The 25,843-nt window shown below is 41.8% G+C and overlaps 2 protein-coding genes across 8 annotated transcripts in view; one reads left to right on the top strand and one right to left on the bottom strand.

Moving 5' to 3' along the window:
• The window catches only part of larp1 (La ribonucleoprotein 1, translational regulator), a 40,612-nt gene extending 27,443 nt beyond the window's left edge, over nucleotides 1–13,169 (top strand). For all 6 annotated transcript variants that reach the window (XM_067492440.1, XM_067492439.1, XM_067492438.1 and 3 more), the window contains 15 exons: nucleotides 222–374; nucleotides 1,232–1,394; nucleotides 2,615–2,759; nucleotides 3,329–3,503; nucleotides 3,768–3,934; nucleotides 4,689–4,787; nucleotides 5,166–5,492; nucleotides 6,707–6,830; nucleotides 7,645–7,850; nucleotides 7,990–8,096; nucleotides 8,589–8,746; nucleotides 8,875–9,019; nucleotides 9,177–9,286; nucleotides 9,454–9,581; nucleotides 9,815–13,169. In XM_067492440.1, coding sequence (XP_067348541.1) covers nucleotides 222–374; nucleotides 1,232–1,394; nucleotides 2,615–2,759; nucleotides 3,329–3,503; nucleotides 3,768–3,934; nucleotides 4,689–4,787; nucleotides 5,166–5,492; nucleotides 6,707–6,830; nucleotides 7,645–7,850; nucleotides 7,990–8,096; nucleotides 8,589–8,746; nucleotides 8,875–9,019; nucleotides 9,177–9,286; nucleotides 9,454–9,581; nucleotides 9,815–10,042 — 2,435 coding nt within the window. In that variant the 3' untranslated portion in view covers nucleotides 10,043–13,169. The remainder of the gene's footprint in view (nucleotides 1–221; nucleotides 375–1,231; nucleotides 1,395–2,614; nucleotides 2,760–3,328; nucleotides 3,504–3,767; nucleotides 3,935–4,688; nucleotides 4,788–5,165; nucleotides 5,493–6,706; nucleotides 6,831–7,644; nucleotides 7,851–7,989; nucleotides 8,097–8,588; nucleotides 8,747–8,874; nucleotides 9,020–9,176; nucleotides 9,287–9,453; nucleotides 9,582–9,814) is intronic.
• Nucleotides 13,170–13,498: 329 nt separating this feature from the next.
• faxdc2 (fatty acid hydroxylase domain containing 2) lies at nucleotides 13,499–25,822 on the bottom strand. 2 transcript variants are annotated; one of them, XM_067492455.1, is made up of 9 exons: nucleotides 25,707–25,822; nucleotides 24,694–24,737; nucleotides 22,013–22,110; nucleotides 20,558–20,661; nucleotides 19,887–20,008; nucleotides 16,797–17,002; nucleotides 16,095–16,200; nucleotides 15,643–15,809; nucleotides 13,499–14,957 (listed from the first exon to the last, which is right to left on the bottom strand). In XM_067492455.1, the coding sequence occupies exons 1-9, from the start codon at nucleotides 25,729–25,731 to the stop codon at nucleotides 14,801–14,803; spliced, it is 1,029 nt and encodes a 342-aa protein (XP_067348556.1). In that variant the 5' UTR covers nucleotides 25,732–25,822; the 3' UTR covers nucleotides 13,499–14,800. The 2 variants fall into 2 exon arrangements, with proteins under 2 accessions (XP_067348556.1, XP_067348555.1); XM_067492454.1 differs by having other exon boundaries at nucleotides 25,629–25,746.
• Nucleotides 25,823–25,843: the final 21 nt, after the last annotated feature.

Below are 25,843 nucleotides of genomic sequence, written 5' to 3'. Positions count from 1 at the left end.
ATGTGCGACAGTGTTCATGACTCAGCTGCAGGATGTGTGAAAATGTATCTGCTAATATTAGTGATACTGCTACTTCTGCTTTGACTTGGAACTAAATATGTTGTGCACTTCATTACAAGTTCTTTAACTTTAAATAAAAAAAAAACAAACTCAAAGTTCCGTTTTGTTCCACTGATGCACTTTGGTGAAGCGTTTGTGCTGATGTGTTGATTCCTTCGCAGACTGGCACAGTCAAAAGTACGAGCGCGAGTGGCGCGACGACCACGACGAAGTGTCGAGTGTGAAAAGCGAGGGGGCGCCGTTCCGCGGAGGGTTCAGAGGTCGTGGCCGTGGCAGAGGAAGAGGCCGTGGACGAGGCAGAGGTAGTGGGAGAGGTATGTTCTTAGAGATGTACACACCCACACACCAAAACTTTTTAATCTAGTTTGTTTACTTTTCAATGCAACAAATGTGCAGATGGACCAATAAATGAGATTAAGGCTGTAGACGTGCTGCAGAAGTTTTGAGCTCCTGACTGTTTGTTAGCGTGCACACCATCCTACCATCCTCACTGCTTCTCCGAGCATGGAACAGTTTGACTTTACCTGACAAGATCAAACGAGTTTTACCGGGGGGGGGAACAAAGCATGTCTCGGCGATGTTCTGGCTGCCTCTGCCATCCAGCTGGGTGTTCGGTGACCCTGATCAGGCCCCACCGAAGCTGCAAAACAAAAACATGCAATATCCACCAGAAAGTGTGAAAATGAGGAAAAGCCTTGGCTCCAGCAGGAGAAGCAGGTTTCCCTGTCCTGTTGGTTTTGGCAGGATTCTCCCACTCGTGTTCCCAGTTTTCCTACACATTGTCTTTCCGTCCTCACTTCCCCTTCACGCTTATTTATGTCACTCTCCTTGTTTGTTTTTCACTCATTCGTTCTCAGCCCACTGTCTGAGGTACAGCAAGTGGTAGTTTAACTTTGTATGAGGTGCAGCAAACACAGGAGAGAACACCAGAACATTCTGGAGGGAGGAAAAGAAGCAATCACCAGGTTTTGTGTCCCTGTTTCCTTGAGGACACGCTGGCTTTGAGCAGCAGCAAGGAGATGTTCAGAGCTACAGCTGGGCAGCTGAGCTTTATGTGTGCTCCTACTTTAATCAACAATAGAGTCCTGTGTAAACTAATGAATAATTAAATTGGTCTAAATCTCTCAAATATACCTGTCTGTCCATTGAACTGACAATTTTTGTCCTCAAGGTCACTATGAATACCACTATGGCTACAAGTCCTACGATATGAAAGACGGACCCTACGGCCAGAAGTTCGGCAACACGGTGACCTACTACTACGACAACATGAGCAGCAACGACCTTTACTCCGTCGACCAGGACCTGCTGAAGGACTACATCAAGAGGCAGATGTGAGTTTAGATTGTTAATCGTCGACTCTTAAGTCGTACACGGTGGGAAAAAATGAAATCAGTTCCAACCTGCGGACATGCTGTAGAAGTGATGAGCCTTTCATGTCTCTTCTCTGACAAATTATCATTGGAGAGAACGTGCACAACTCTGATCTCAGCACTGATGTGTAAAGAGGACAAAAATAAAGCCTCTGTACTCTGGCTTCCGTTTGTTCACCATTTTCTCCACCGTATGATGAGTTCTCTCATTAAACGCTTATTTCAGTTTCTAGAATTTTAAAAACTTTTAGGTTTTAAATTAAGGTGGACTTTGTCAGTTGTTTCAGTTCTTTAACAAGGTCTTTGTCCATTTCTTGGATGCCTTAAATAATACATTTGGCTTGGAGTTCTTTGAACGTGATTTTAATAAAGTCTGTAATCAATTGCCAGAATGTTTAAAAAAAAAAAAACATATCAGTCATTTTCAAAATGACATGCAGTTATTAAAACCAAAACCGAATTTCTTCCCTCACAGTAATGTATGTAGTAATTTGCCTGTCATAGACCTCCAGTCTCCTGAGGTGATTAAAAACACATCATCCAGGCTCTCTGCTCCACTGGGTGACGTTTCAGTCGAGAACTTTTTTTAAAGTTGCATCAAGGGCTGGAAATCACCCTAACGTGCAAGTGGAATTATTGCAGTGCACCGTAAAAATCGTTCTTACAGCACATCAGACAGACAGATGGAGAAAACTCACTAATTATTTTATCGAAAAGCGACGTTTTAAGCCAGCTGCTAAAAACTACAGAGTTTTACCTCCTTCAGTTTGTGGAAAGCCATTTAAAAAAACACGTCTCCCCCGAATTCTGCTCCTTATCCAAGCCGAAAAACTTGGATGTAGTTTTTGCCTCCAAACTGAGGCAGCGTAACAGTTGGCTTGTGTGCACTCGTCGCTCTCTCCATTTCAGATCAGCATTAAGGTGCTCAGAGATGTTGAAATCCATTGCAGTCTGTTTTTGATTAGTGGTTCCTGTGAAATTCTTTGGTTGCAGCTGACACAGTGGAACCAGTGTCTGTTTCCACAGTTTTTTTTCCCTTCTCAGTTGTGTGCACTCTTTTGTAGTCCACCCAGTGTTTGCTTCTTGTTTCTCTTCGTTTGTCTCCCCTGTTAGTTGCTAGGAAAAGCTGATTTGTTAGTATGCACAGGATGCTGTTGACCTCATTTCTCTGCTCGCTCTAGTGAGTACTACTTCAGCTTGGACAACCTGGAGCGCGACTTCTTCCTGCGGAGAAAGATGGACCAGGAGGGCTTCTTGCCCATCGGACTCATCGCCAGTTTCCACAGGGTCCAGGCCCTCACCACTGACATCAACCTCATACTGGAAGTAAGAACTTTTTTTCTTCTCCCAGCAACACAGATTCTCCTCATCCAGTGAGACTATTGAAAGTGGAGAACAACAATTGGAGATTATGTGGGTGATGATGTTTGTGTTGGTTAGAGCTACATCACTACAGAATGCAGATGAATAATAAGTCTACAGCATGTGTGTGTGCAGATTTCTGTAACCGGGTTTCAGATCTTTATGACCTGATTTCTCTTGAGTAACCTGGTTAGCTAATTAAGTGCTTGATCCCCAGGTAATGTTCCAACTTGGTGGTCAGTGCTCATGGCAAATGGATGAAGTGTAGTGTGTATGACAACATATTCACTCATTTTTGTTTGAAAAAAGTTAAACATGAAAAATAAACTAAAGGCAAGAAAGTGACCAAAGTTTGCTCGTTTTACTCATGTGAGAGAATAAAAATGTGAGGCTTCTTCAAATGTGAGAAGTGTCATATAAAGATCATCTTCTTAAGTAGAAGACCTATGAAATAATCGGGGACCTTTAATGCAGGGGATGCGCTGTATTTCTGTTATGGCACAGACTAACAGACCCCTCGTCTCTCCCGTCAGGCTCTAAAGGACAGCAAAGAAGTGGAGCTGATAAACATGAAGATCCGCCGAAAGGTGGACCCGGAGAAGTGGCCGCTGCCGGGCCTGAACGTGCCTAACCACACCCACACCGACTTCTCCCAGCTCATCAACTGCCCCGAGTTTGTCCCACGGCAACTGACAGAGGAGCCCACAGGTGAGCGTGCTGATCTGCTGTTGATGAATTTAAGCTAAGGAGTAAATCAAAGAATGACGAGGCTTAAAGCATCGACTGGTCGGCTTCATCCAGAAAACAAATATTTTTATTGGAAATATTTTAATGCACTGGAGGAACCGAAACCTTTTGTGGCTAAGTAACAGACCAATATTACCTTATAGGAGTGTTGCAGCAGTCTTGCATTATAATTTTCTACAGAAGGAACTAAAGAAACTGTTCTGTGACCCTCTGTGTCTCCTGCAGGGTCTCCTAGGGCGTCCACACCGGTGCAGCAACAGGCCAAGACTGAGTCGGACATTTCCAACCTCAAGACCATGCCCAAGGGCCTCTCCGCTAGCCTCCCTGACCTGGACTCGGAGTCCTGGATTGAGGTCAAGAAAAGGCCCAGACCCTCTCCAGCCAGACCAAAGGTCAGTGCCCAGATGGTGAAGTCCAGCGAGGAACATTCGCAGCTTGTGTTTAGTAGATGAGAGAGGGACTGAATGTCGACATACATGACACATATCATTGACTTTTCATCATCTTTATATATCGTCCAGCTCTCGTATGATCACTTAAGTCCTACATGGACCACGGTGCCTCGTGGCCACTGGCCAGCAGAAGGGTTAATACCTGTGTTAGATATGAACAAATTTAATGATATTTAAATTTTGAAATGTGAACTTAGTAGATTCTCCACTAAAAATAGTCATTTTAATTAGTTGTCAAGCAAACATGCTCCACAATCTTTAAATCTCTTACCAGTTTAAAATGAAAACTTATGTTTTGAACTGTCAATTATACACAAAAGGCTGTTTTAATACATCAGGCTGGACTTTATCTACAGAAATATGTCTTTTTTTTTTCAGACATGATACAAAAAATAATTACTTGCAGATTAATTGTAGTTGATTAATTGATTAATTGAAAAAGCAGAACTGGAAATGATTCAGTCACAATGGCAAGTAGACATCAAACCTCATTCATGTTGGACCAATACATTTCATCTTCAAAGCCACATTTAGCTTTTTATTTATATATTTTTTTTTACAACGGATTCGGTTTTCACTCTCATCCTCACTCTGACTCTGCTCACCATTGCTCCATTCATTTATTTCTTCCCATGTCCTCCACCACCTCCTCCTCCCCCTCTCCTCTGTACTCGGTGTTGGTTGACTGATGCAGGCCCCCTCGTTGCAGCAGCAGAAGGAAAAGGACGACTTGATTCGCTCCCCTTTGCCTCAGCCTGGCTCTTCACCTTCAGCTGCTACCTCAGGAAATAAGGTCGGTTTGGATTTAATGTTGGTTGTTTTTTTTTCCTATAAGAGGAAAAGTTTGCAGATGTGTTTTTTTTTGTTCGTTTGTTTTTTGGATATGTAAGTTAGGACTTTTGTTCCTCTCTAATTAAATCATTGAGGCTATCAAACTTCCCCTTGGATGTGTATTGGACCTATCCTACATTTTTAAACTATCTTCTAATACTTCTTCTTCTTAGTTTTTTCTAATGCAAATCAATCCGACTTTATTTATATAGCACCAATTTAAAAAAACAATTTCCTGAAGAAATTGTTTGCTCCTTTTAGTGTCACTTTGTAATTCAGAAAGGGACCAAATGTTTTTTGAAGCCATGTTATAATTAGTTTTGACTTGGACTCTGATCAGGACGGAGCAGAGCAGGATGAACCGGAGGAGCTGGACTTTATGTTCGACGAGGAGATGGAGCAGATGGACGGACGGCGCAACACCTTCACCGACTGGTCGGATGAGGACTCGGACGGTGAGATCGCCGACCAGGACCTCAACAAGATCCTGATCGTGACGCAGACGCCGCCCTACCTGAGGAAGCACCCGGGAGGCGACCGCACGGGACACCACGTGTCGCGCGCCAAGCTGACCAGCGAGCTGGCCAAGGTCATCAACGACGGGCTCTTCTACTACGAGCAGGACCTGTGGGACGACACGTACGAGCCAGAGTACGCAACCATCAAGGTGAGGCCATTCTACTGGTCCACGGTGAGGCTGTTTGAACGCATGTGAAAAGCTGTGGTTGATCCCACATTGTTTATGATGATAGATGGATAGTGAACATTTATAAAAGTCAATGTTTTTCCTATTTACAGATACATTTGTTTTAGATTCATCTCACATATAGACACACACATACACACACACACTCACAAGTAACTAGGTTACAGTTTGGGATTTCTGACCTGTCATGTAAACAGGAAAACCGGTTTCCCTAAAATGGGTCACAGCTTAGAGAAACGTGGTTTTCCTCAGGTCCATTTCTCCTGGGGAATGTTGATTTCTCTGCCGTGTGTGTGTGTTCTAAATCCGTCACTTTTCAGAGATGTGTCAACCTGCTGAGACACACACACAGCCGAAACAAAAAGTAAGAAAGCAGCATTTTCTGTCACTAATTAAAATTTGTGAGCACTGCTTCCAAACGTAACCCAGACGTGGACGAGAAATCGGCCTTCCAGAAACCACTGAGACGGCTGGTTTCTCTAGGTAACCCGGTTACTCACGTGCACGTACACACAGGTACCTTGGAGTCGACCAGAATGAGTTTCAGTGGTCTGGACTTTGAAAACCTACCTGAGGGAAACATGCCACTATGACATGTGACTCACATCTTCTGCCAGCTTCCAGATGACGTGTTGTCCTTTAGAAGGTGTTTCTGCCCAAAGCCGGATCACAAGCACATTCATTCTTGTTCAGTTAGAGCTGTTTCTGGACATGGAAACCTGACACACAACAGCCAGGTTTTGTTGTCATTGCTGCCCCATTGTAGCACTGTTGTCTCTGTTCCGTTCTTTGTCAGAGCTTCACGTGCTCTCCAGCACACACCCAGCAGTGTGTGGAACCGAGCGGGCTTGTTTATAAATAAAACCCCCCCCGGACAAGGCCCCGGGCCGAGGGGGAGGCAAAGATGGACTCTCAAAGATCTGGGGAGACTTGGTGGAGTGAAGGGACGAGTGTGAGTCACACGTTGTGATCTGTGTGAAGCTGCAGGATTGGTCAATAACAGTTGTGACTTTGTTTGTCGGGTGAATTTTTAAAATGGGTTCTAGCAGAAGCTCTTCGCTACAGGAAAGTTGAGAGTTTGCGTTGATGTGACGCAGCTTGTTGCTCTACTCTGCTGATATTTGTAAGTAAAGACGTTGTCATCACATTAACATTCAGTCGCCTTCTTTTCACAGCAAGAGGTGGAGAACTTCAAGAAGGTCCACCTGATCAGCCGCGAGCAGTTCGACTGCCTGACGCCCGAACCCCCCGTCGACCCCAACCAGGAAGTCCCCCCAGGCCCACCACGACCCCAGCAGAGTAAGAACACTTTAAACATATCATGCACTTACCAAATGAACTTTAATGGAGAAAACTCACTGTCACTGAGTAAGATGTAAGAAGCTGATTCACATTTGACCAGACGATGGAGACAGTGCTCGATTCTAAGAGGCCATTAAGGGTTTCATCTGCTTTTTCCCTTCCCGATTTTCTCCGTCAAAAAGGCAGCGTTTCGTGTCACGATGCAGTTAAAAACCTGAGAGCCAGGCTTCCTAAATAAGCCCGAGGTGGAGGAGAAAGATTACTGCTGCATGTACACGAAGATTTCGAGTAACTAGGCGTTTTTTTTTTTGTTGTTGTTTTTTTTTTTTATTAAGTGTGTGTAGTCACATTCCCCTGATTCCCTAAAAAAGCTGATTTCTCTGAGTAACCTTAAGTCCATGTAAACACACTGATGGCAGATATGTCAGAAAACAACCATCCTGTCAGAGCATGAAAGAAACAAGAATCGTCCCTAGAACTACAGCTTTAGCAGAGCTGAGAGATCTGTTGTTGGTTGTGTGAACGTAGAGCTACATTATTCTAACTAACAGGATGAGTAGCTCCCATTTACCTCCGTTATTAAACCGATGTAATGAAACCTTTAAATGGATGTTGATTTAGCTTGACATCAACCCCGACACCTAGAGTTTCCCCGCTGAGACACATCAGTGTCTTACGGTGTGATGTTCGAGGCGTTTTAGTTCAGGATTGCTGAGACTAAAGTGAAGCTGTCATTTTGTTAGAAGTTGCTTCTGTCTTTCATTCGTTTAACTTTTCCCCATCTGACGAATCTCCCACCTTGTGCTCACAGTCCCCACAGATGCTTTGGCGAACAAACTCTTCGGCGCCCCCGAGCCCTCCTCAACAGCTCGCTCACTCCCGACTACTGTGCCTGACTCGCCCAACTACCGCAGTGCCCGCACGCCACGCACGCCGCGCACCCCTCACCGGAAGGACCCGACCATGACGCCGCGCTTCTACCCAGTGGTGAAGGAAAGTCGGCCTGTCGATGCCAAGGTGAGAGACCCGAAATGTTTTGGACGTCTGGCACTTTTGGGGCTGGGAGATGAAGAAAAAAAAACAAAAAAAACGAAACATTTCGGTTCTGTCACTCTCAAACCCCATTTATCACAAAACATACTTTGTAATATTTCAGACGCCACGCAAGAGGAAGACCCGGCACAGCTCCAACCCGCCCCTGGAGTGCCATGTCGGTTGGGTGATGGACTCCAGAGAACATCGCTCCCGTACGGCCTCCGTCAGGTGAGATTCTCTGCCCCCAACTGTAAAGAAAATCCCTGTGGGGAGAAGCAAGACTCGACTTTTAAAGTTCACCTCATTGGTTTATGAATCTCCGATTAATTGTTGGGGAAAAAATCTTTTTCAATAGATTTACTCTTTGAAGCATAAATGAACATATTTGTTTTGCTTTTTTGGAGAAGTCACAGTGAAATGTGTGATTCTTTACAGTTAAACGAATAGAAAAGAAGTTGGCCGTTGGTCACGATTTAGTAATTTTAAAAAATGGCTTTGATTATTTTTTTTTCTCTCTCGACTGGGTGACATGTTTCTTCACTGCAAATCACTCGTCGAGATATTTGTAAGAGATTATTTCCACATTTTCCCTGAATCGACTGGCTAATTTAGAGCATTTGGGAAACATTTCTCCCCCGTGTGTTGTCATGGTCTCAGCGTGTTGTTGGTGTCACCGTGGTGATGTACCCGTCTCACTATCTCTCACTGTCGCTCTCTCAGCTCTAACGCCAGCCCATCAGAGGCCACCCCTGCCCTGGGCAACATCGGCTGCACGCCCCAGTCCCTCCCCAAGTTCCAGCACCCGTCACACGAGCTGCTTAAGGAGAACGGCTTCACGCAACACGTTTACCACAAGTACCGCCGGCGCTGCCTAAATGGTACACGTGTTTTCTTTTGTTGTTGTTTTTCATTTTTCCACCTGTTTTCAGAGACAGAAAACCCCTTGTGTGTTTGAAATGACCCCACCCCCCCCCTTTTTTTTCTCGCCCCTCTCTACCAATCGCAGAGCGAAAGCGGCTGGGAATCGGCCAATCGCAGGAGATGAACACACTCTTCCGTTTCTGGTCATTTTTCCTGCGGGATCACTTTAACAGGAAGATGTACGAGGAGTTCAGACAGCTCGGGGTTGAAGACGGCAAAGAAGGATACAGGTAAGAAACCCGACTTTACAAGTGTAAAGGCCGAGTCAGCTGAGTCATTTATAAGGAATTACGGTTCCGGCCGAACATTTGTTTTGTTTTTGTTGACGCCATTAGCAGTATCCAATCCATGTCCAAATCAGTCAGTGTGTCCTTGTCCATGGTGCAGGTACGGTTTGGAGTGCCTGTTCAGGTACTACAGCTACGGTCTGGAGAAGAAATTCAGGCCGGACATCTTTAAAGACTTCCAGGAGGAGACCGTCAGAGACTACGAGGCTGGTGAGTAGAGGAGGGGAAAAAAAATGGATTCACACAAATCCTGTCTCGGCTCAGAGGCACCAGTGCAGTGTTTGTGATGTTTGGATTTGGAAGGGGGTGGGGGGGAATGGAGGGGGATGGAGAAAATTACTTTCAGACCTAACTGCTTTTCGGGCTCCTCTCTACAGGCCAGCTGTATGGACTGGAGAAGTTCTGGGCCTTCCTCAAATACTCCAAAGTCAAACTGTTGGAGATCGACCCCAAGCTGCAGGAGTATCTGAGCAAGTTTAAACGCTTGGAAGATTTCAGAATTGATGTAAGTAGTAGTAAGAAATAGCAATGGCCACTTTGTACTTCACGCTCTCCACAGTGTCTGTTGTGGTCAAATTTAAACTTTCTACCTTTGTATCGCTGTGATGATCTTGTGTTTCACGGCAGGAAACACTGTCTTGTTTGCTTTTAAAGAAACTCGGGTTGTCTTTTCATTCAGTTTTTGTTGATATGGACACATTTAGGATTTAGTGTTTTTTTTGTCATTTCTGGTTCCAGCCACCTATGGAGGAAGGAGGCCGTAGAAGACACTCGTCCAGCGGGGACGGTCGCCGACGACACCCCTCCCAGAACTCCGGCCGGCACCACAGCCAGGCCGTCTCAGGCCCCAGCCCCACCCCTGCCGCCCAGGGCCCCGCCACCAAGGATGATGCCAAACAACCGACCAACCAGAGACCCGGCGCCCCCACTGCTGACCCCAAACCAGATGCCAAAACACTGAAGTAACTCCACAGATACACCAGCCCGCATGGATCCACTTAACCACATCTGCAAGTCGCCAGTTCTCTCTACACCACGGGGGGGGGGCGTCACCCAGCTCGTTATTGAAGCATGAGAATATTTTTTTTTTTTCCTAGGACAACGTTTGAGAAATACGGACGAAAATAGTTATTATGGCTCAGTTTATTGATTAGGTTTTTGTCTTAAGGAGGCAAGAACAGATGAGGCTTCGCACATTTCTTTAAACACTATTGTCAGTCGACATGCTGGTTTGTTTTAAGTGATTCACTACCCTGGAATTTTTTTAATGTTAAACCCCCCCCCCCCTTTTTTTTGTTTTTTTTTGTGTCACCGGGACCCCTCTTTGATTGTCACTGTGCTGCTGGATGAAAGAGATTTGATTCCTTGCCCCGATCTTAGTTGAATAATTCTTTTTTCCTTCAGCATGTGGTTGGACCGTAACCTAGACTGAGCATCTGAAAACTCCCGTTAGCTGCTTACTGGGGGCCGCGCTGCCCTAAACATCCAACCGGACCAAAGTGGCTTGAACCAAGCGACTGACCTTTCCATCCGCAGAGCCCCGGCTGCTCTCAGCTGAGCAACTAGACCTTAGAAATATCCGATTTAATTTATGGAGGGACACTGAGGGGAAAACGACACAAAGAACCAAATGACAAAAAGAGGAAAGTAGATACTTGCACCCCCCCCCTCAGCATGGACGCGATCATTGAAAGTTGCCTTATTTTAATGGTTTTACTGCTTCTAACTCGTGCCCGCCACCTTATTGTTGATTGTACAGCATTGAGATCACTCATATGTCCCGTCACCATGTCCCGCAAAGGCCAGAAGGTGAACGCTGTCTGCCAGACTGTTTCTCTCCCCCCCCCCCCCCCCCCCCCCCCCCCCCACTCCCTTCCATTGTCTTTACTGAGCTGTCTTCCAAGTGTTATTCAGTCTGTTACAAGTCCAGTAATTCATCCCTGTGTTTGCAAGTCGTAGATTTGTGTGCTGAAACAACCCGGTGGAGGTTTGTCACCTATTTCCCCCTCCCAGAGGAAAAAAAAAACAAACAAACAAAACAAACAAAAAAAAAAAGACCCTTGCGTGGACGGGACAACTGAGGTGGGAGAATCCCTGCTGGTTGCTTTCTGGCTTTCTGTGCCCCTACATCTTCCGTCAGACGAGCTGCATCCATCCATTCATCCATCCCGTTTCACATCCGACCATCAGTGACGCTACAGGAACTGGAATCATCAATCTGGATTACTTGAAGAAGCGATGTTAATGAGGAGGAGCTGTTGTGCTCTGTCGCAGGTGCTCTGGGAGGAGGTGCCAGCGAGGCTCAGACGTTTGGTCTCCGACTTTCCTCTAGAACTTGGAAGTTTGAGGCCGATGGGGCCTCGGGGCGCCTGCTGCCTCTTCCTGTTTTCACACACACTTACAGACACACACACACACACACACACACCTACCTACACCAGTTCCAGGCATGAACACTGACACAGGTACAGATGTAGCAGCGCAAGCAAACCTGAAAAACACCGCTTGATATCTTGCTTCGTTGTGGACTGGATAGTCCTGTTCAGCCATCACTCTTCCTTCAGTCAGTGTGGATATTTAAGTCTTTATCCAACTCGAGTACCGACTTTATCAAACAGAAGGGTGATTCTGTTGTTTTTCCTCCACTAATGTAAATGTGAATTTGACAGATGAAGAGAAAGGATCAAGGCTCCCTGCTACTTATTTTATCGTTTGTAGAACAGATAACATTTGCCTTACAATTGTATGTACTCTAACTTTTTTTTTTTTTATGTTCACATGATTTTCCTTAATGCTTTTTAATTTCAATTTGCAGTGTTTCTAGCGTTGACGTTATGATGGAAGAGGGGTTAGTGTCGGGCTGTTTAAACATCTGGATTTCAGAAACAGGAACATAACGAAAGGGAAAGTTGACATCAGGGCATCAACAGAAAATCAGCGCAAGAACAAGAACTCTAAGTTTCCAGTGTTTCATGTTGAAATCAGTTAATTTGCTCAGAGCAGCATTTTACATCTACAAACTATTGATACAAGGCAAACTGAAACTGATCAGTTGGTTTGAATTAAGTGAGAACTTGAGTCTTAACACACGTGAACGTCCAGATGTTCATGAAACGACCCATTTTCCGTTAAATTGCAGTGAAAATCTTCAAATGTGTTGGAGGGGAAAAAAAAAAAAACCTGACATTTTAGATGAAACTGTATTGGTGGACACCTGTGCCTGTTTTTGTGTTTTTCTTTTTTTTTTTTTAAGTTTAGGTCCTTTTTAGTGTCAAATTGTTTTTCTTTTAAAGTCTAATGGGAGATTTGGATCCATTTCAGGCTTACAGCTGATGCATCAGTGCGTTTACTGGAGGTTTAACATAAGTTAATTAAACTAGAGCTATACATATTTTGAAAAGAAGCTCCATTCAATTTCTCAAACCAGTGAAAGCTTTTGAGTCGATATGTGGCTGCAGATATGATTGATTGCCAGCAGGGGGTGCGTCTCCCGGAACAGTCCCTTCCTCTAACGTGATCATCACCCGGCACAGGACATTTGGGGATTTCAGTTGTTGTGGGAGTTTTCCGCCATCTATCAGCTAACACCTGCTGCTGGCTGTTCAAATAGACTGTAGGAGGCACCGCACCCTCAGCCTCTCAGCTTTAAAGATTTGGCTGAATACTGGACAATGATGGATGTGGGGAGGAAGCGGAAAGGACCCAGCTGGATTTTGGGATGTTGGTCAAAGGATTATTGGCTGGCTTAAAATGTCTGGTGACTGGAAAAAAGAGAGGACACAATTCCATAAAGCCATATGAATAGGAAATAACTGTATATGAACCATTTAAACCGTTCATTACATTACAATACCCAAGGCTTGTCATGAGGAAAAAAAGATGAAAACAAGGAAAAAACAAAAAAATATATATAAAACGGAAAAATGTAAAATACTTGAATGAGATCTTGTATTATAACATTTAATATTCATAATATCTGCTTTGTAGGCTGATGTGATTCGCTGTTAGTGTTATTTGTAATTTGTAGTAATTACGCTTTCCTTTAATAAAGAAAAAAACCACAAAACGGACAAAAAAACCTCAAACACACCGACTGCCGAGTGATTATTTCTGTGACGAGGTTAAAGTGTGGAACTCAAAGGTGGCGGCGGCCCGGAGAACCCAACACTCTGCAACTGCAAGGAAACGCAAGCGTGTTAAGAACCTTTAACAAAAGGTGCAAATGTTCAGAAAAATCCCTGCAGTGTAATAATGTATTGGCAGCGTGTTTCTGTATTCTGAGAAATTGTTCTAAATATTGCACTTTTGTTAATTTGCTTATGTTTTGTCCATTTGTATTTTAAGTGTGAGCTGTCAGGGCCACCGTACAAAACGTTGGTCCGGACAGCACTGCAAAATTCAGGAAATGAGAAGGAATTAATGCAATTTTTAAAATGTTTTATTACCACTAAATGTATAAATTACAGTAAGATAATTATTTAGCATCTCTTCACATACTTTGCATTTTATATAAACGGAGGCTTTCTGTAATACTAGATGAGATGTTTTAGCAGAGGATTAACTTTCAGTTCTATTTACCAGAAGGTTCCTGCAAATGTTCAGTGTAGAGACGCCATGACCCAGACTCAGAGTCTCATGGTAGCTTGAGCATAAGTTGCTTATCTTTACCATTTGACATATTAAATTTACACTCTACCCAGCTTTTCCTCTGTGGAAATGCAAACCGTTCCCTCCAAAAGAACGTGAGCCCCAAAGAAGGTCCACAAAAAAAAAAAAAAAAGTGCCAGGAACTTTCCAGTGGAAATTGACTAATGAACATTTCTGGTAAAAAAACAAAAACAAAATGTTACATAGTGTTGGTTTTAAGTGCAGAGTGAATAAAAAGTGCAAATGTCTGAGCATCAAGTGAACTCAGAGGTGACTAGTGTTAATACAAAATGTATTGCTATAATTTTAACTTGTAGCGAAGATTCATGAAATGAACAAGTTAGTGGAATGTGGGAGCTAATCTGACCTGTTAACTTATTTTCGGTTCCTACAGATTTGTTTTGCATTTTGAAATCAATTATTTGTATCTCATTATCATTTAGGAATGTTGAGAGCTCATATTAAGGCACTTTTCCTCTCACATACTCACTACACTGCAGGTGCTTTGGTCCAAGTATTACTGCAGTATCATTCAGTTTACCAGCACTGTGCCAAAGTGGACGAAACTGGTAAGTAGAATACTACAGCCCTTTAAGTTTTATTGTCTCTAATTCTGAATTTAAAAAAATATCAAAGCCCTGAAAATGTTAAAGCAAATCTAATTTCACCACAAAAAAAAAAAAAAAAAATACTGAGTTCAATTTACTCATAATTGACTGACTTACTATATTTTCATCATGCATCATTTGGCTCATAAATACATTTACCGGAAAATGGACCCAAGCTCTTGGCTGTTGTGCTACTTTACCATGACGACCCACAACAACAACCTTCCCAGCTCTAAGAGATAAACCGGGCCAGATTTTCAACATGGCCTGAAACCTGCTTATCATTAACAAGCTTAACAACAGAGTATGTGAAAGTGTCCATAGTTTTAAACTGAACATGTTTTGCCTCTAGGGAAATTACAAAAATCTAACAGCTATTTAAGACCGATTGGAAATTTACTTTCCATATTTCATGGACACAGTCTCAAACTTGGAAAGGCTGGAGTCTGACGTGAGAGGTCAGGTGCCATCACTGGCCCTTCTTGGGTGAGTCGGGGATGCTCTCCGTGAGTGGGGTGAAACTGGTGAGCAGGACGTGGCGTTCATACTGCTTCGTCTGCCGGAATTTGGTGTCGGTGCCGTGGAGCCGGTCCAGAAAACCAAAGACCCCATAACACTGGTTGAACCTGGAAACGTGAATGAAGACGTGAGCACAACCACCAAATTTTTACCAACAAGAATGGCCCCAATTTACAAGTCACATTAAAAGAATATTGTACATTTCTCCCGTTATTAAACTCATGACCACCAGTCTTTTGCTTCACCACTATCCAAGTCCCAACAAATACATCACAGCTCAGTTTTTATACAAAATGATTTAAAGAGATCATTGCACTTCAACATGAATCTATAGAAAGTCCTTTGAGAAAAAGGACAGTTCAGAATATCATCCCAAAGAAAGTTAAGATTTTATAGAAAAATCTACATGCACCGTTGAGTCAGTGCCTCAATGAATTGGCAATGTTGCAGTTGTAGCAACTGACACAAACGGACCTGTGTTTTTTTTTACGAAACACCTGGATTACGGCTGAAATGTGTGTGGACAACAGACAAGACTCAGCCGTGTGACAGAGGCTGTTTTACTTGAGTGAACATGCATTGTTTTTTTTGGTTTTTCGGAAATTGCAGGATGAAACAAATCCTTCCTAAATCTGCAAAATCCTGGAGGTAAGTTAATTAAATAAAATGGAATAAATGTTAGTTTATCCTGTCTGCACCAAGTTTGCTGACACTGTCCCGTATTTTAATTTTTAATAAAATCAGATTATGTTTAAAAGGTAAAATCTCATTAAGAGCACTGAGCAGACTCACTTGAGGTGGTGGAAATCATGGAACTCGGGGGAGGGCAGGAAGGGGAGGTGGTATCCACAGTGGGAGATGTTGGTGCTGACAAGAGCCAGGCAGTACCAGAAGCTGGTGGTGGCCAGGTGGGAGCTCAGGAGCACCGGCCCGATTATCACTGGCAGCGTGTTGGATATCTAACGAAACCGAACGAAAAACAATCGCGTTTACAGGCTGAGAAAACAGACTGAGCATCGACACCTTTGGGTTCTGACTTTGACTAAGGTTTACAAAGAGCTGAAGTTCAGAGACGGGTTCATGTGAAGACCTCGCCTCAGTGTTTTTACACTGCAGACTCTCCAAATCCGAGCTCTAACTTCTAGAAAGATCTCACACTGACTGGAGGGTAAATGCTGTAATACTCAAACCTTCTAAAGGTCAAAAACACGTCAAGAACACAGAAAATGAAGAGGATGATTTACCACATGCTCCAGAGGGTGAGCGTAGATGGAGACGACTCCAATGGGAGCCGTCCACTCATGGTGCTGTTTGTGGAAATGCTTATAAAGGTTGGGATGGTGGAACAGCCTGAGAGCAAGTCAAACAGAACACACAGTCAGTAAATACTGTACAATGCTTCACATTTACGAAGTCAGTTTAGCTTTAGAGGAAGCATGGACAACTACCTAAAGTATAATCTTTACAATATTACTACTATATACTACTTTATACTACTTTAAACCAACCACATATTTCTATGGGATTGATATCTGACTTTTTGTATGTTATCAGTTTTCATATCCTCAATAATTTGAATAATGAGGCTGATGGAATAGCTTTTAACTGTATACGTAAAATGGCCAAAAGTACGAAAACTAAATTCGGAGGTTTACTATCTAGCTCTAAAGTTGGAACTAAAAAGGTTTTAGGATTCTCGGTTCCTGTTGTGCAGACACAAAACGGTTCCTCTGCTCTGAAAGCGCCCGAGGATGCCGGAGAGCAAGTGTTTGCATTGGTAAACACGGAGAACACCTCACCACTATGTGAGACTTTAGTGATCCTGGTGACAAAAATCTAAACTGAGGGAGGCTTGTTCACGTCTACCAATAAAAAAAACAACACATTTAAATCCATTTTGCACCGACTAGAAAAGCATTTATCAAGGACAAATTAATGATCCTCACCTGTGTGTGTAATAAAACAGAATTTCCTCCAATATGGCGAAAACAGCCAGCTCAGTCAGTGCCCAGTGGAAGGTGGGCAGCTCGGGGCCAGTGGGGTCCCCTCTCCAGTTCATTATGTAGTAAGCTGCCACCACCATGGGCCCGGAGATGAACACCTGGTTGAAGAGAGCACACCTCACCGCCTGGCGAAGCTTCACTGGATCCACCTGCAGCACCACGGAACAGTCAGACAGACGTGATTAACTCCGGGATCTTACTGCGTTTTACTTTTTCCACCCACTGTGCTGCTATGGCCCAACCCGAGTTTCCTCGGTTTTTGTTTTTGTGAATATTGTGAGGTTAGTTAGAAGCTTATGTGTAAGCGTACCGATGATGTCATTAATGACGTCATAACTTGCCTTTGAGGTTTGCCTTTGAAGTTCATCCTTTTAACGTTGAGAAACGTGGAATTCAATAAATGTTCAATGTTCGTCATGCAACAGTCTCTGGAGTGGAACTGAATTGTTGGCCCTGCAGTGCTTTATTAGCTTAATTGTGTGTTCATACTGCATATTTTACTGCCTGGTTGAAATTGTACATGCAAAGAAATAGTAGAATATTACTTTTAATATTAATATTACTATTACAGGTGCTGTTTGGTCACTTTCTTTTTATACAAGTTATCCGTGTGTCATGTTCTGCACAGAGTAACGTGTGTGTTAGGATCAATATCTGGAACTCGAGGTGCAAGTTTCTAAATCATCTTCTTGACTAAAAGCAAAGAGATAAAAAGATTCTTATGAGACTTGAAGGCTCCAGTTAATCTGTGAACAGACAACGTGATCCTGAATACATGGATATATCTTGACATTTGGGTAAGAAAATGTATGTGTGCACGGAGGAACTGCACACTTACAGTACAGGTTTGGAGCTATGTGCATGTTTAAAGTACAAACACAAAACCACTTTCAGCAGATATGTTGACTGATCACAATAAAAACACGACTTTCCTATATAAATGTCTCAGGAAAATACAACGATGAGCAACCTAAATTAGATTTTTATAACTTACGGTATACACTTAAAAATATTCCATTCGCTCACACAAATGTGAAGTGAAACTGTCAGGTGAAAAGTATGTCCCTACAATTTAGCACCTGCACATGAAGTTTCTGCAGAAATCTCAAATGTTCAGGTCTTCTTCACTTTGATTCATGTACAGATTTAAGGTGATTATTAATATACTTTATTATAATTAGGAAGTAGATCCCTTCAATTGTTAGCAATTGAAAAGGTTAATGTTGATACCCACAAATGAAAGTCAATGTTTTAAAAGAAAAAATAATAATTATTATTATTATTAATTAATTATTACTGTGAACACACTTAACATTTGTGCTGTAAAATGCAAAGATTCAAAGGTGTATAGATAGAGATATAAAGAGAAATATGACAACAACATGACAAATAAATGACAAACACATATCTAGTAATTACAAAAAAAATTAAAAAAAAAAAAGAATATACAGATGGTACAGGAAGAGTTCAACACTGTGCTAACAGCCACTTTATAATACTCCATTTATGGTTTGATTATACTTTTGTATTGGGAAATACTATTATTGATATATGCAACTAAAGCTGTGAAATAAATGTAGTGGAGTAAAAAGTAACAAAAACATTGTAGTACTACAGTAAATTACAAGTACCTCTAAAATGTACTTATGAACAATACTTGAAGAAATGTACTTAATTCCTTCTTTTCTCTAATTTTGACACAAAGGTCACATATCAAATCTCTCCTTGTTAAATTCTTTACCCCAGTAGGAAAAACCAACAGCGGCAATTGGATACAAAAAAGGGAGAGAAAATCAATCAATCAATCAAAAAATGGAATAACAATACGAAACAAGAATTTGACTAGTGCACCAGCTAAAGAATGATGGACGACGCCAATCGCTGACTTAAGGATATAAACAGGTTGACCTCTCAACCAAACAACCGGTGTTGTGCAACTTTAATTATTGCAGGACAACAGCACATCCTGTCTCTGTTTATGATTAATATAGCTAAAGTTCAGACGGTCACTCTCAGTCATTGCACTGAAGTGTCTCTGCTTAGAGCAATGAACTCTCCAAAGCCTCAGACATGTTAGTCTGTGTCCAACACCTGTTAGCCAAACACAGTCAGAGGACTTTGGTCAGATCGGTAACACTGGACATCACGAGTGTTCATATACAGGACACGTCCACTCAAAAACACAAGAAAGGATGTTTGAATCATGTGTAGTCGGGATAATATTTCTATAACTATTTGATTGTTTTAATTTGTATGAGGCCAAAAGTGAGTTTTTTAAAACTCCTCTTTAACTTTTTATATATCCATTTTTCTCATTATGAGTTAATGAAGAAATGAAAATGTACACTAATAAGACAAATGTGAAAACATCAAGACGATGATATAACGACGAAATAACGAGGAAACGCAAAGAAATCAGCAGATCCAAAATAAGACAATGTTAACAGCCATTTTATTAATGTCAAATTTAGATGCATTTTTGGTCCTTAGTGCTTATTTGACTCATTTATTCATTGAGACGTGTTGATTCTGATTTTTCAATAATGACAAATGAGGATGTCCATTGAAAAAACAATTTAACAAACAATAAACACGTTCGCAGCCCAAGACTCCAAACAACTGACGAAGCCAAATGAAGTGGTTTTAAATAAAGGATAAACTTTGTCTTCATTAGTTCACATGCAGAAAGGTCCAGTCCCTCCATGCGATACAAAGGTGAGGTGATAGTATGGATTTATTATCCTTCACCGTATATAAAATGCCATAAAATTGTATTTAATCTGTTTGCTCAGCGACGGCCGCAAATGATAACAGTTGGGCTTTCAAGGTTATTTAAACTTGGGTCTGTTGGTTGTAGGAGTAGAGGTTGTCAACAATTACAGAGCAAGTAGTATTAAAGCAGAGACAGTAGGCGCAGTGTGGCTAAAGGTGATCATAGTGTCAAAGATAAAAATCAGATACTAGCTACAAAAGAAAGAAGGGAAATCAGTGGGGTAACCAAAAAAATAAATGCGTTCCAATCCCAAAGCCTACCGGGTTATTCTTGTCCACTTGGATGCGGTAACGAGTGATGAAGGAGGGTTTACCAGTCGTGTCAACCAATAGCAGCAGACCGTTTGTCACCCAGAACACTAGAGTGGGGATCAACATTGTCCCTGTTGAGAGAAAACAAGGCCGCGATCATCAAGCGACAGCGCGATGACCTGACCTGTACCTGAGGATTTCACAACAACAGAAAAAGCAGCAGCAGCAGCAGCGTTTTGAGAGGCAAACAATTTGCTTAACATTATGAGAAATGTGTGTTTTAAAGCAAAACCTGGTCAGTCCATAAAGTCAATAGGTCATACAAAATACAAATACATATTTTGATTACATCCTTAAACCTTAAGATCGATAATTCTCTATATTTTCCGATTATCGCTGCAAGAATCAATAAAGCGAGTTTTTATTACATTGTGTGGGACTTGATTACTTCTGCATGATCCACGTATGCTTGGATAGTCATTTCTTCTAATGTGCAAAAACAGCCGCAACACTTGTTCTTATTGCTGCACAAACATTGCATTTACCCAGCGGCTGGAACCACACAAGGCCTCCTTTTGTGTAGCCCCATAGATCTGAGGCTACTCTTTATGTAGTTGTATCCAATTCCTCTAAGGCTCAACGTTGTGGACAACAAACCAAAATAACCAATTGTTTCTTACCTAAGTAGAACAGCGTCGCGTCGTGACCTTCGAATGCCAAGTACAGCTTGGTCCACAACTTCTGCCAGAAATCTCCTGAAGCTCCCCAGAATTTCTGAAGATGCCTGTAGGAGCAGTAATTTTACTAAGTTTACATATTTTACATGCATATGTTTTTGCATGTTTATGTCCATGCATCATCTTCTCTGCTTAACCCGGGCGTCCATCTAGCTGGGAGCCAGGAGTACTAACCCCTGTGCCACCATTTTGCTGACTTTTTCTTTACCACCAACTTATGGAAATATTTAAATCTAGTCACCATCATAATGTCAGATCTCAAAGATCCCCAGCCTTTCAAATCTGATTTTGGATAAGTTTGCCAAAGGTCAAAAGGCATTTGAACAACTACCAGAACCTAGAAAGAACCTTGAAATGCACTACCACCTATGGGGAACACTTAATAAATACCCAGTCATATCTAAACAAAGAAATAAACCAGATCCCCAAAGAAAACCTCCAGCAAAAACCTTGTGACACCCCAACAATATGTTTGAACATAGTACATCTCACCCCATCACGCAATATTCCATTTCACATCAAGTTGTGCCTTCTCCTAAAATGTCCCTGTATCATCTCGGTCAACCTTCCTCTCATGGATTTTGTGCTGCCACATCTGGTGCCTGCTGATCTCCATCCTAACCAACAGCCACAGTAGCAACCACCAACTGACTCCTCAACTTCCCAGAAAACACTGTCCTGTCAAGTTTAGTGCTGTCACTTTGTTTCATGTGTGGTTCTGTTGTGTCTAATCCTATAACATGTAGGCTTCTCTCGACATCATTTTTAGTTCTGTCCCAGATCTGTCTCGTCACATCCTATCTCCTGACCTCCCACCATGTCTAGTCTCGTCACATCTCTCCTCCCGCTCCTCAGCAAAACACACCTATATTATGGACAACGGTCATGTTCAAATTGATAGCAGATTTAAGCCTTCTGTCACTTCACAATATCCCCCTCGCATTCCCCCAGTACATTATAGTCTCATCGTCTAGAACGTATAATGTACACGTCCACAGTCCAAAGACATGCATGCTAGGTTATTTGGGGACCCTAAATTGTCAGTAGGTTTAAATTGTGAGCACGAATGGATGTCTGTCTGTGTAACCGACCAGGAAAGAGGAATGACTTCTGCTTGATTAGTACGTTTATTAGCATTCTTATTTATTGTAATTTGGTTAATACGACTACCTTAAGGGCTGTGCAGAGAGCGGCGGAGTGTAATAAGCGAGACAAAGCTGTTTCAGGGCTGAGGGAGGGAGGACTGGGCAGAGCAGTGAGGACTTGGAGTTTCACATTAGGACTTCAGTACCTTAAGTTGCACACTGTAGCATTCACATACTAACTTGTGGTTCATCTCGGGTTCACTTCAGGACAAAACACTGCTTGGTTGTACGGTAACACGTAAGGAGATCTTACCATGTCAGAGAGTTGCCGAATGCAGCCAATAATAAGATTCCAGATCCGATGACAACCGTAGCTCTCTTCACAGAGTCCCACACTCCTCCTGAGCTCTCCTGGGGAGAGAAAAAGCAAAAATTCCACACGAAGCCCTGTGTTACTCTGGATACTGCACAATCTCATGATGTTAAGCCACATAAGCATTTCCCACAGAAACTTCTTAAGTTGTAGGAAAAGTCTCTAAGACAACACTGAAGAGTGTTGTTCCAACACAGCATCGAGGCTTCTAAGGTCTATTCAGTTATAGGTGAAACAATGATCTAGTCAAAAAGAAAACACTTTGAAGGGCTTATGTTTCCATGAGGGTGACGCATTAAGCACCGTGGAACTACTAATAATACACCATAATCGAGAACGGAAGAGTGAAAAGCAGAATAAATCAAGAGAAAGAGAGAAACAGAACTGTGCATCTTCAGATAACCACAGTCAAAATACCATAGGGAGCTTGATTTTATATTCTTTTAATATTATATTTGTACTGATTAGCTAGATAATAAATGTTGGGAGTAAAGTATACATACACCATGAAGAATAAATACAGTAGAAAGACTTCATGTTTCCGCCCCCCTTCAACACTAAATGTACTAATGTATCCAGCAACTACACAGTGCCTTTGAGTAAAAGCTAAATTTGAGCCAGCCATGCAAATTGGATCAGTTCACCGAGTCCAGGGATTGATGTCACGTTCACCAGAGCTTTGAAAATGCCAGATTTTCCCCCCAGCTGCCCTTGACTGAGCCGTGGCAACAATGTGTTTAAAATGTCAGGCTGATCTCAGGACTTCATGGCTTGTTTACTCTACTAGAGCCAAAAAGACATGAATGCAATTTGAAGATCCCGTCTTACAATAATATACACAGAGCCACTCTTACGAGGAAGTTTTATTTACTACATGTATTGCCCAAAAGAAACTCGGTGAGCAAGCATTAATTCTCAAATGGGCAAACAAGCACATTGTTGTTTTAAAATGAATGTGAATAATAATAGCTTCATTTATAAAGCACTTATCAAAGTACAAAGTGCTGTACAGTAACAAGGAAAAGAAAATATATAAATAAAAATACATGAATAAATAAAATGAGGTTAAATATCAAATCAAAGAAAAGCACAATGTAAAAATACAGTGATATAGACAGAATATATTATTTCTACTAAAACACAGAACGCGCATCTCAGGGAAGGTTTTCCATAAAAACGCGTTTTCAGACGAGAATTAAAAGTGCCACTGAGTCAGACAGGCTGATTTTCTCAGTCAGGTCATTCCAGTTTTGGAGCCATGATGGAAAATGTTCTATCCCCCTTGGTTCTTAACCACGAAGGTGGAATAGACGACAATTCCCTGTCTGGTGAGCTTAAGTTTCGTAATGGCACGTATGTTATTAAACATATAGGACGGAGCAAAACCATGCAGAGCTTTATAAGTAATCAATAAAATCTTAAAATTCATCCCAAGATGAACAAGGAGCCAATGTAGAGATGCAAGAGAAGGAGTAACGTGGCTGAACTTTGTTTTGATTCCTCTTGATGACGTGAGGAAAATAGGCTATTGCAATGATCAAGATGAGAGGAGATAAAAGCATCATTAAAATTTAACATACGTCTGATTTTTGCAATGTTCCTAAGATGATAAAAGCAGGACTGAACTGGTTTAGTGATGTGATGCTCAAAACTCAAGTTCCAGTCAAATAAAACAACAGGATTTCTGACGACTGGCTTAAAAGGTTTTAATAAAAAGGGCCTAACGATGAGAGTATATTACTGGAAATATTTTGAGGTCTAATTCTGAGAATTTCTGATTTATTTGAATTGAACTGAAGAAAATTTAAGGTCAGTTTCTAATATCAGACTCACAATCTTGTAGAGGACTCAGCTGTATCTCCTATAGACCACAGTAGGCCGAGTGTCATCGGCATGACAGCGAAATGAAATATTATGTCTGCGTATAACATCACCCAGTGGAAGCATGTAGATTGGGCCAAGTATCGATCCTTGGGGAACACCATACTCCGAGGGGGAGGGGGAGGACATATAATTGTCAATGGAGACACAAGATTTCCTATGGGACAAATAGGAAGCAAACCAGTTTAACGCTGTGCCCCACACACACCCACCCAGTGCCTCAGTCTATTCAACAGAATATTATGATGTACTGGGTCAAATGCAGCACTTAAGTCAAACAGCGTTAGGACCGAGCACAAGCCAGAGTCAGCATTAATAGAAAAAGGATTAGAGACACATAGAAGAGCTGTGTTTGTGCTGTGATTTTTGTGAAGACCGAATGCTTGATTCCCAAATAAAGAAAACTTCACTATGAAGAAACACAACTATAAAAATGTATTCATTTGTGATTGATTAGTATCTCAGTACACTAAGAGCTAATAACATTAACTACTCCATTTATGCTCTTTTTAAAAAGAACAACCTCCAGCTAAAGAAAGAACGTCAGTAATTCAACAATAAAACCAGTGAGCCAAGAGAAGAAAAAGAAAAAAAACAAACAAACGCAGATATTAAATCATCTAAAAGCGTTGAGCTCATGTCGTGTGAGACTCATTTGCATTTTTGTTGCAATGAAAACCGTCTGTTTTAGATCATCTACAGCATCACTGTGTTTAGCTGTAAGGGTGCTGTGTTATTACCCGTCGGCTGCTGCTGCTGCTCGCTGTGTCTGCTCCCCCCATTTCTGTAAAAACAACAAAAACAAAGCTTCAACTTCATTTTCTTTTATTTATTAATATGTTAAACACTGCCCACAAACATGTACTAATATTTTTCCATTTTCATGGTTTAATAATCCTGAATTCAGTGTAGCCTGATGCCAGCATAATCCCATTATACTTAAAACCTACATCTGTTTGGTTCCTTGTTTTTAAAGTGCAGAAATTTTAGAGACTATAAAAGGACAAAGCTCTGGGAAATTTTGACGGCTAATACCAGTACTATTTTAGCAATCCATGATCTACACATTATTATTTTTGGTTCAATCCAAAATGTCCGTTACAAGTTTCCAGCGTCCAAGATGACTTTGTGTTGCCTTTTGTTCAACTCTTGAAATGACTCCATCTTCATTTTCTGTTGGTTAATTCAATTTTTTTAATTCTACATGTTATTTTTATTCAGACTGGCACCAAGTTCGCCTTTGATGTCTTGGCGGGGACGCACCTGGGGTGGGATTTGATCTCACGGCATTCTGCACCCATACCCACTGCTCTACCCATTGATCCACCAGGTCCCCTAAGTGAAATTCATGCTGATTTAAATAATTTTAATATTTTATTAACTTTTACCATGCTACAGCTTCATAAATGCAGAAAATTGTATTTATTAATTTGACATCTAATCATTATAATCTGGAAACTTAAGTTTGGGCTTTTTGCATTGTGTGAACTATTTATTTATCAATAAAGTGAAGTGGAACGCGCGGTTGTTAGCAGGCAATTATGGCTTTAAGTCTGAAAAACAGGCGTCCTATGCAGCGTATTCGATTATTATAAATAATTTCTAAACTGTTTGAAGAGAACAGCGTTAAAAACAGGACAACAGCAGATTCAATGCAGAATATGAACTCACTCACCCGCTGATTTACTGTTTCCTAAGTAAAAGCGCCACAAAAACCGGCTCCACCGGCATTTTAACGGGCAGACGGACTCACCTCTGGCTCGTTTGTCCACAGCCATGTCTCTGTCCGGGTGTCTCCTGCTCGCCGGTTCTGCGGGATTTTCGCACGAGCTCAGACCAACAGTTTATTTACAACGCTGAGCGGCCCGTGATTGGCTGATTCTCGGTCAG

This window comes from Channa argus, chromosome 22 (assembly GCF_033026475.1).
Source record: "Channa argus isolate prfri chromosome 22, Channa argus male v1.0, whole genome shotgun sequence".
In the NCBI taxonomy this organism is placed as follows: domain Eukaryota; kingdom Metazoa; phylum Chordata; class Actinopteri; order Anabantiformes; family Channidae; genus Channa; species Channa argus.
The sequence above is the reverse complement of the archived record's forward strand: the minus strand, read 5'-3'. Positions and strand labels throughout refer to the sequence as shown.

Bases quoted from the DNA above. Each gene is read 5' to 3' on its own strand.
- faxdc2 (XM_067492454.1), bottom strand. From the start codon at position 25,731: ATGGCTGTGGACAAACGAGCCAGAGGTGAGTCCGTCTGCCCGTTAAAA. The intron at 20,009-20,557 runs GTAAGAAACAAT...TTCTCTCAACAG, and splicing joins CGCGACGCTGTTCTACTTAG to GGACAATGTTGATCCCCACT. The intron at 16,201-16,796 runs GTGAGGATCATT...ACTTGCTCTCAG, and splicing joins CTGTTTTATTACACACACAG to GCTGTTCCACCATCCCAACC.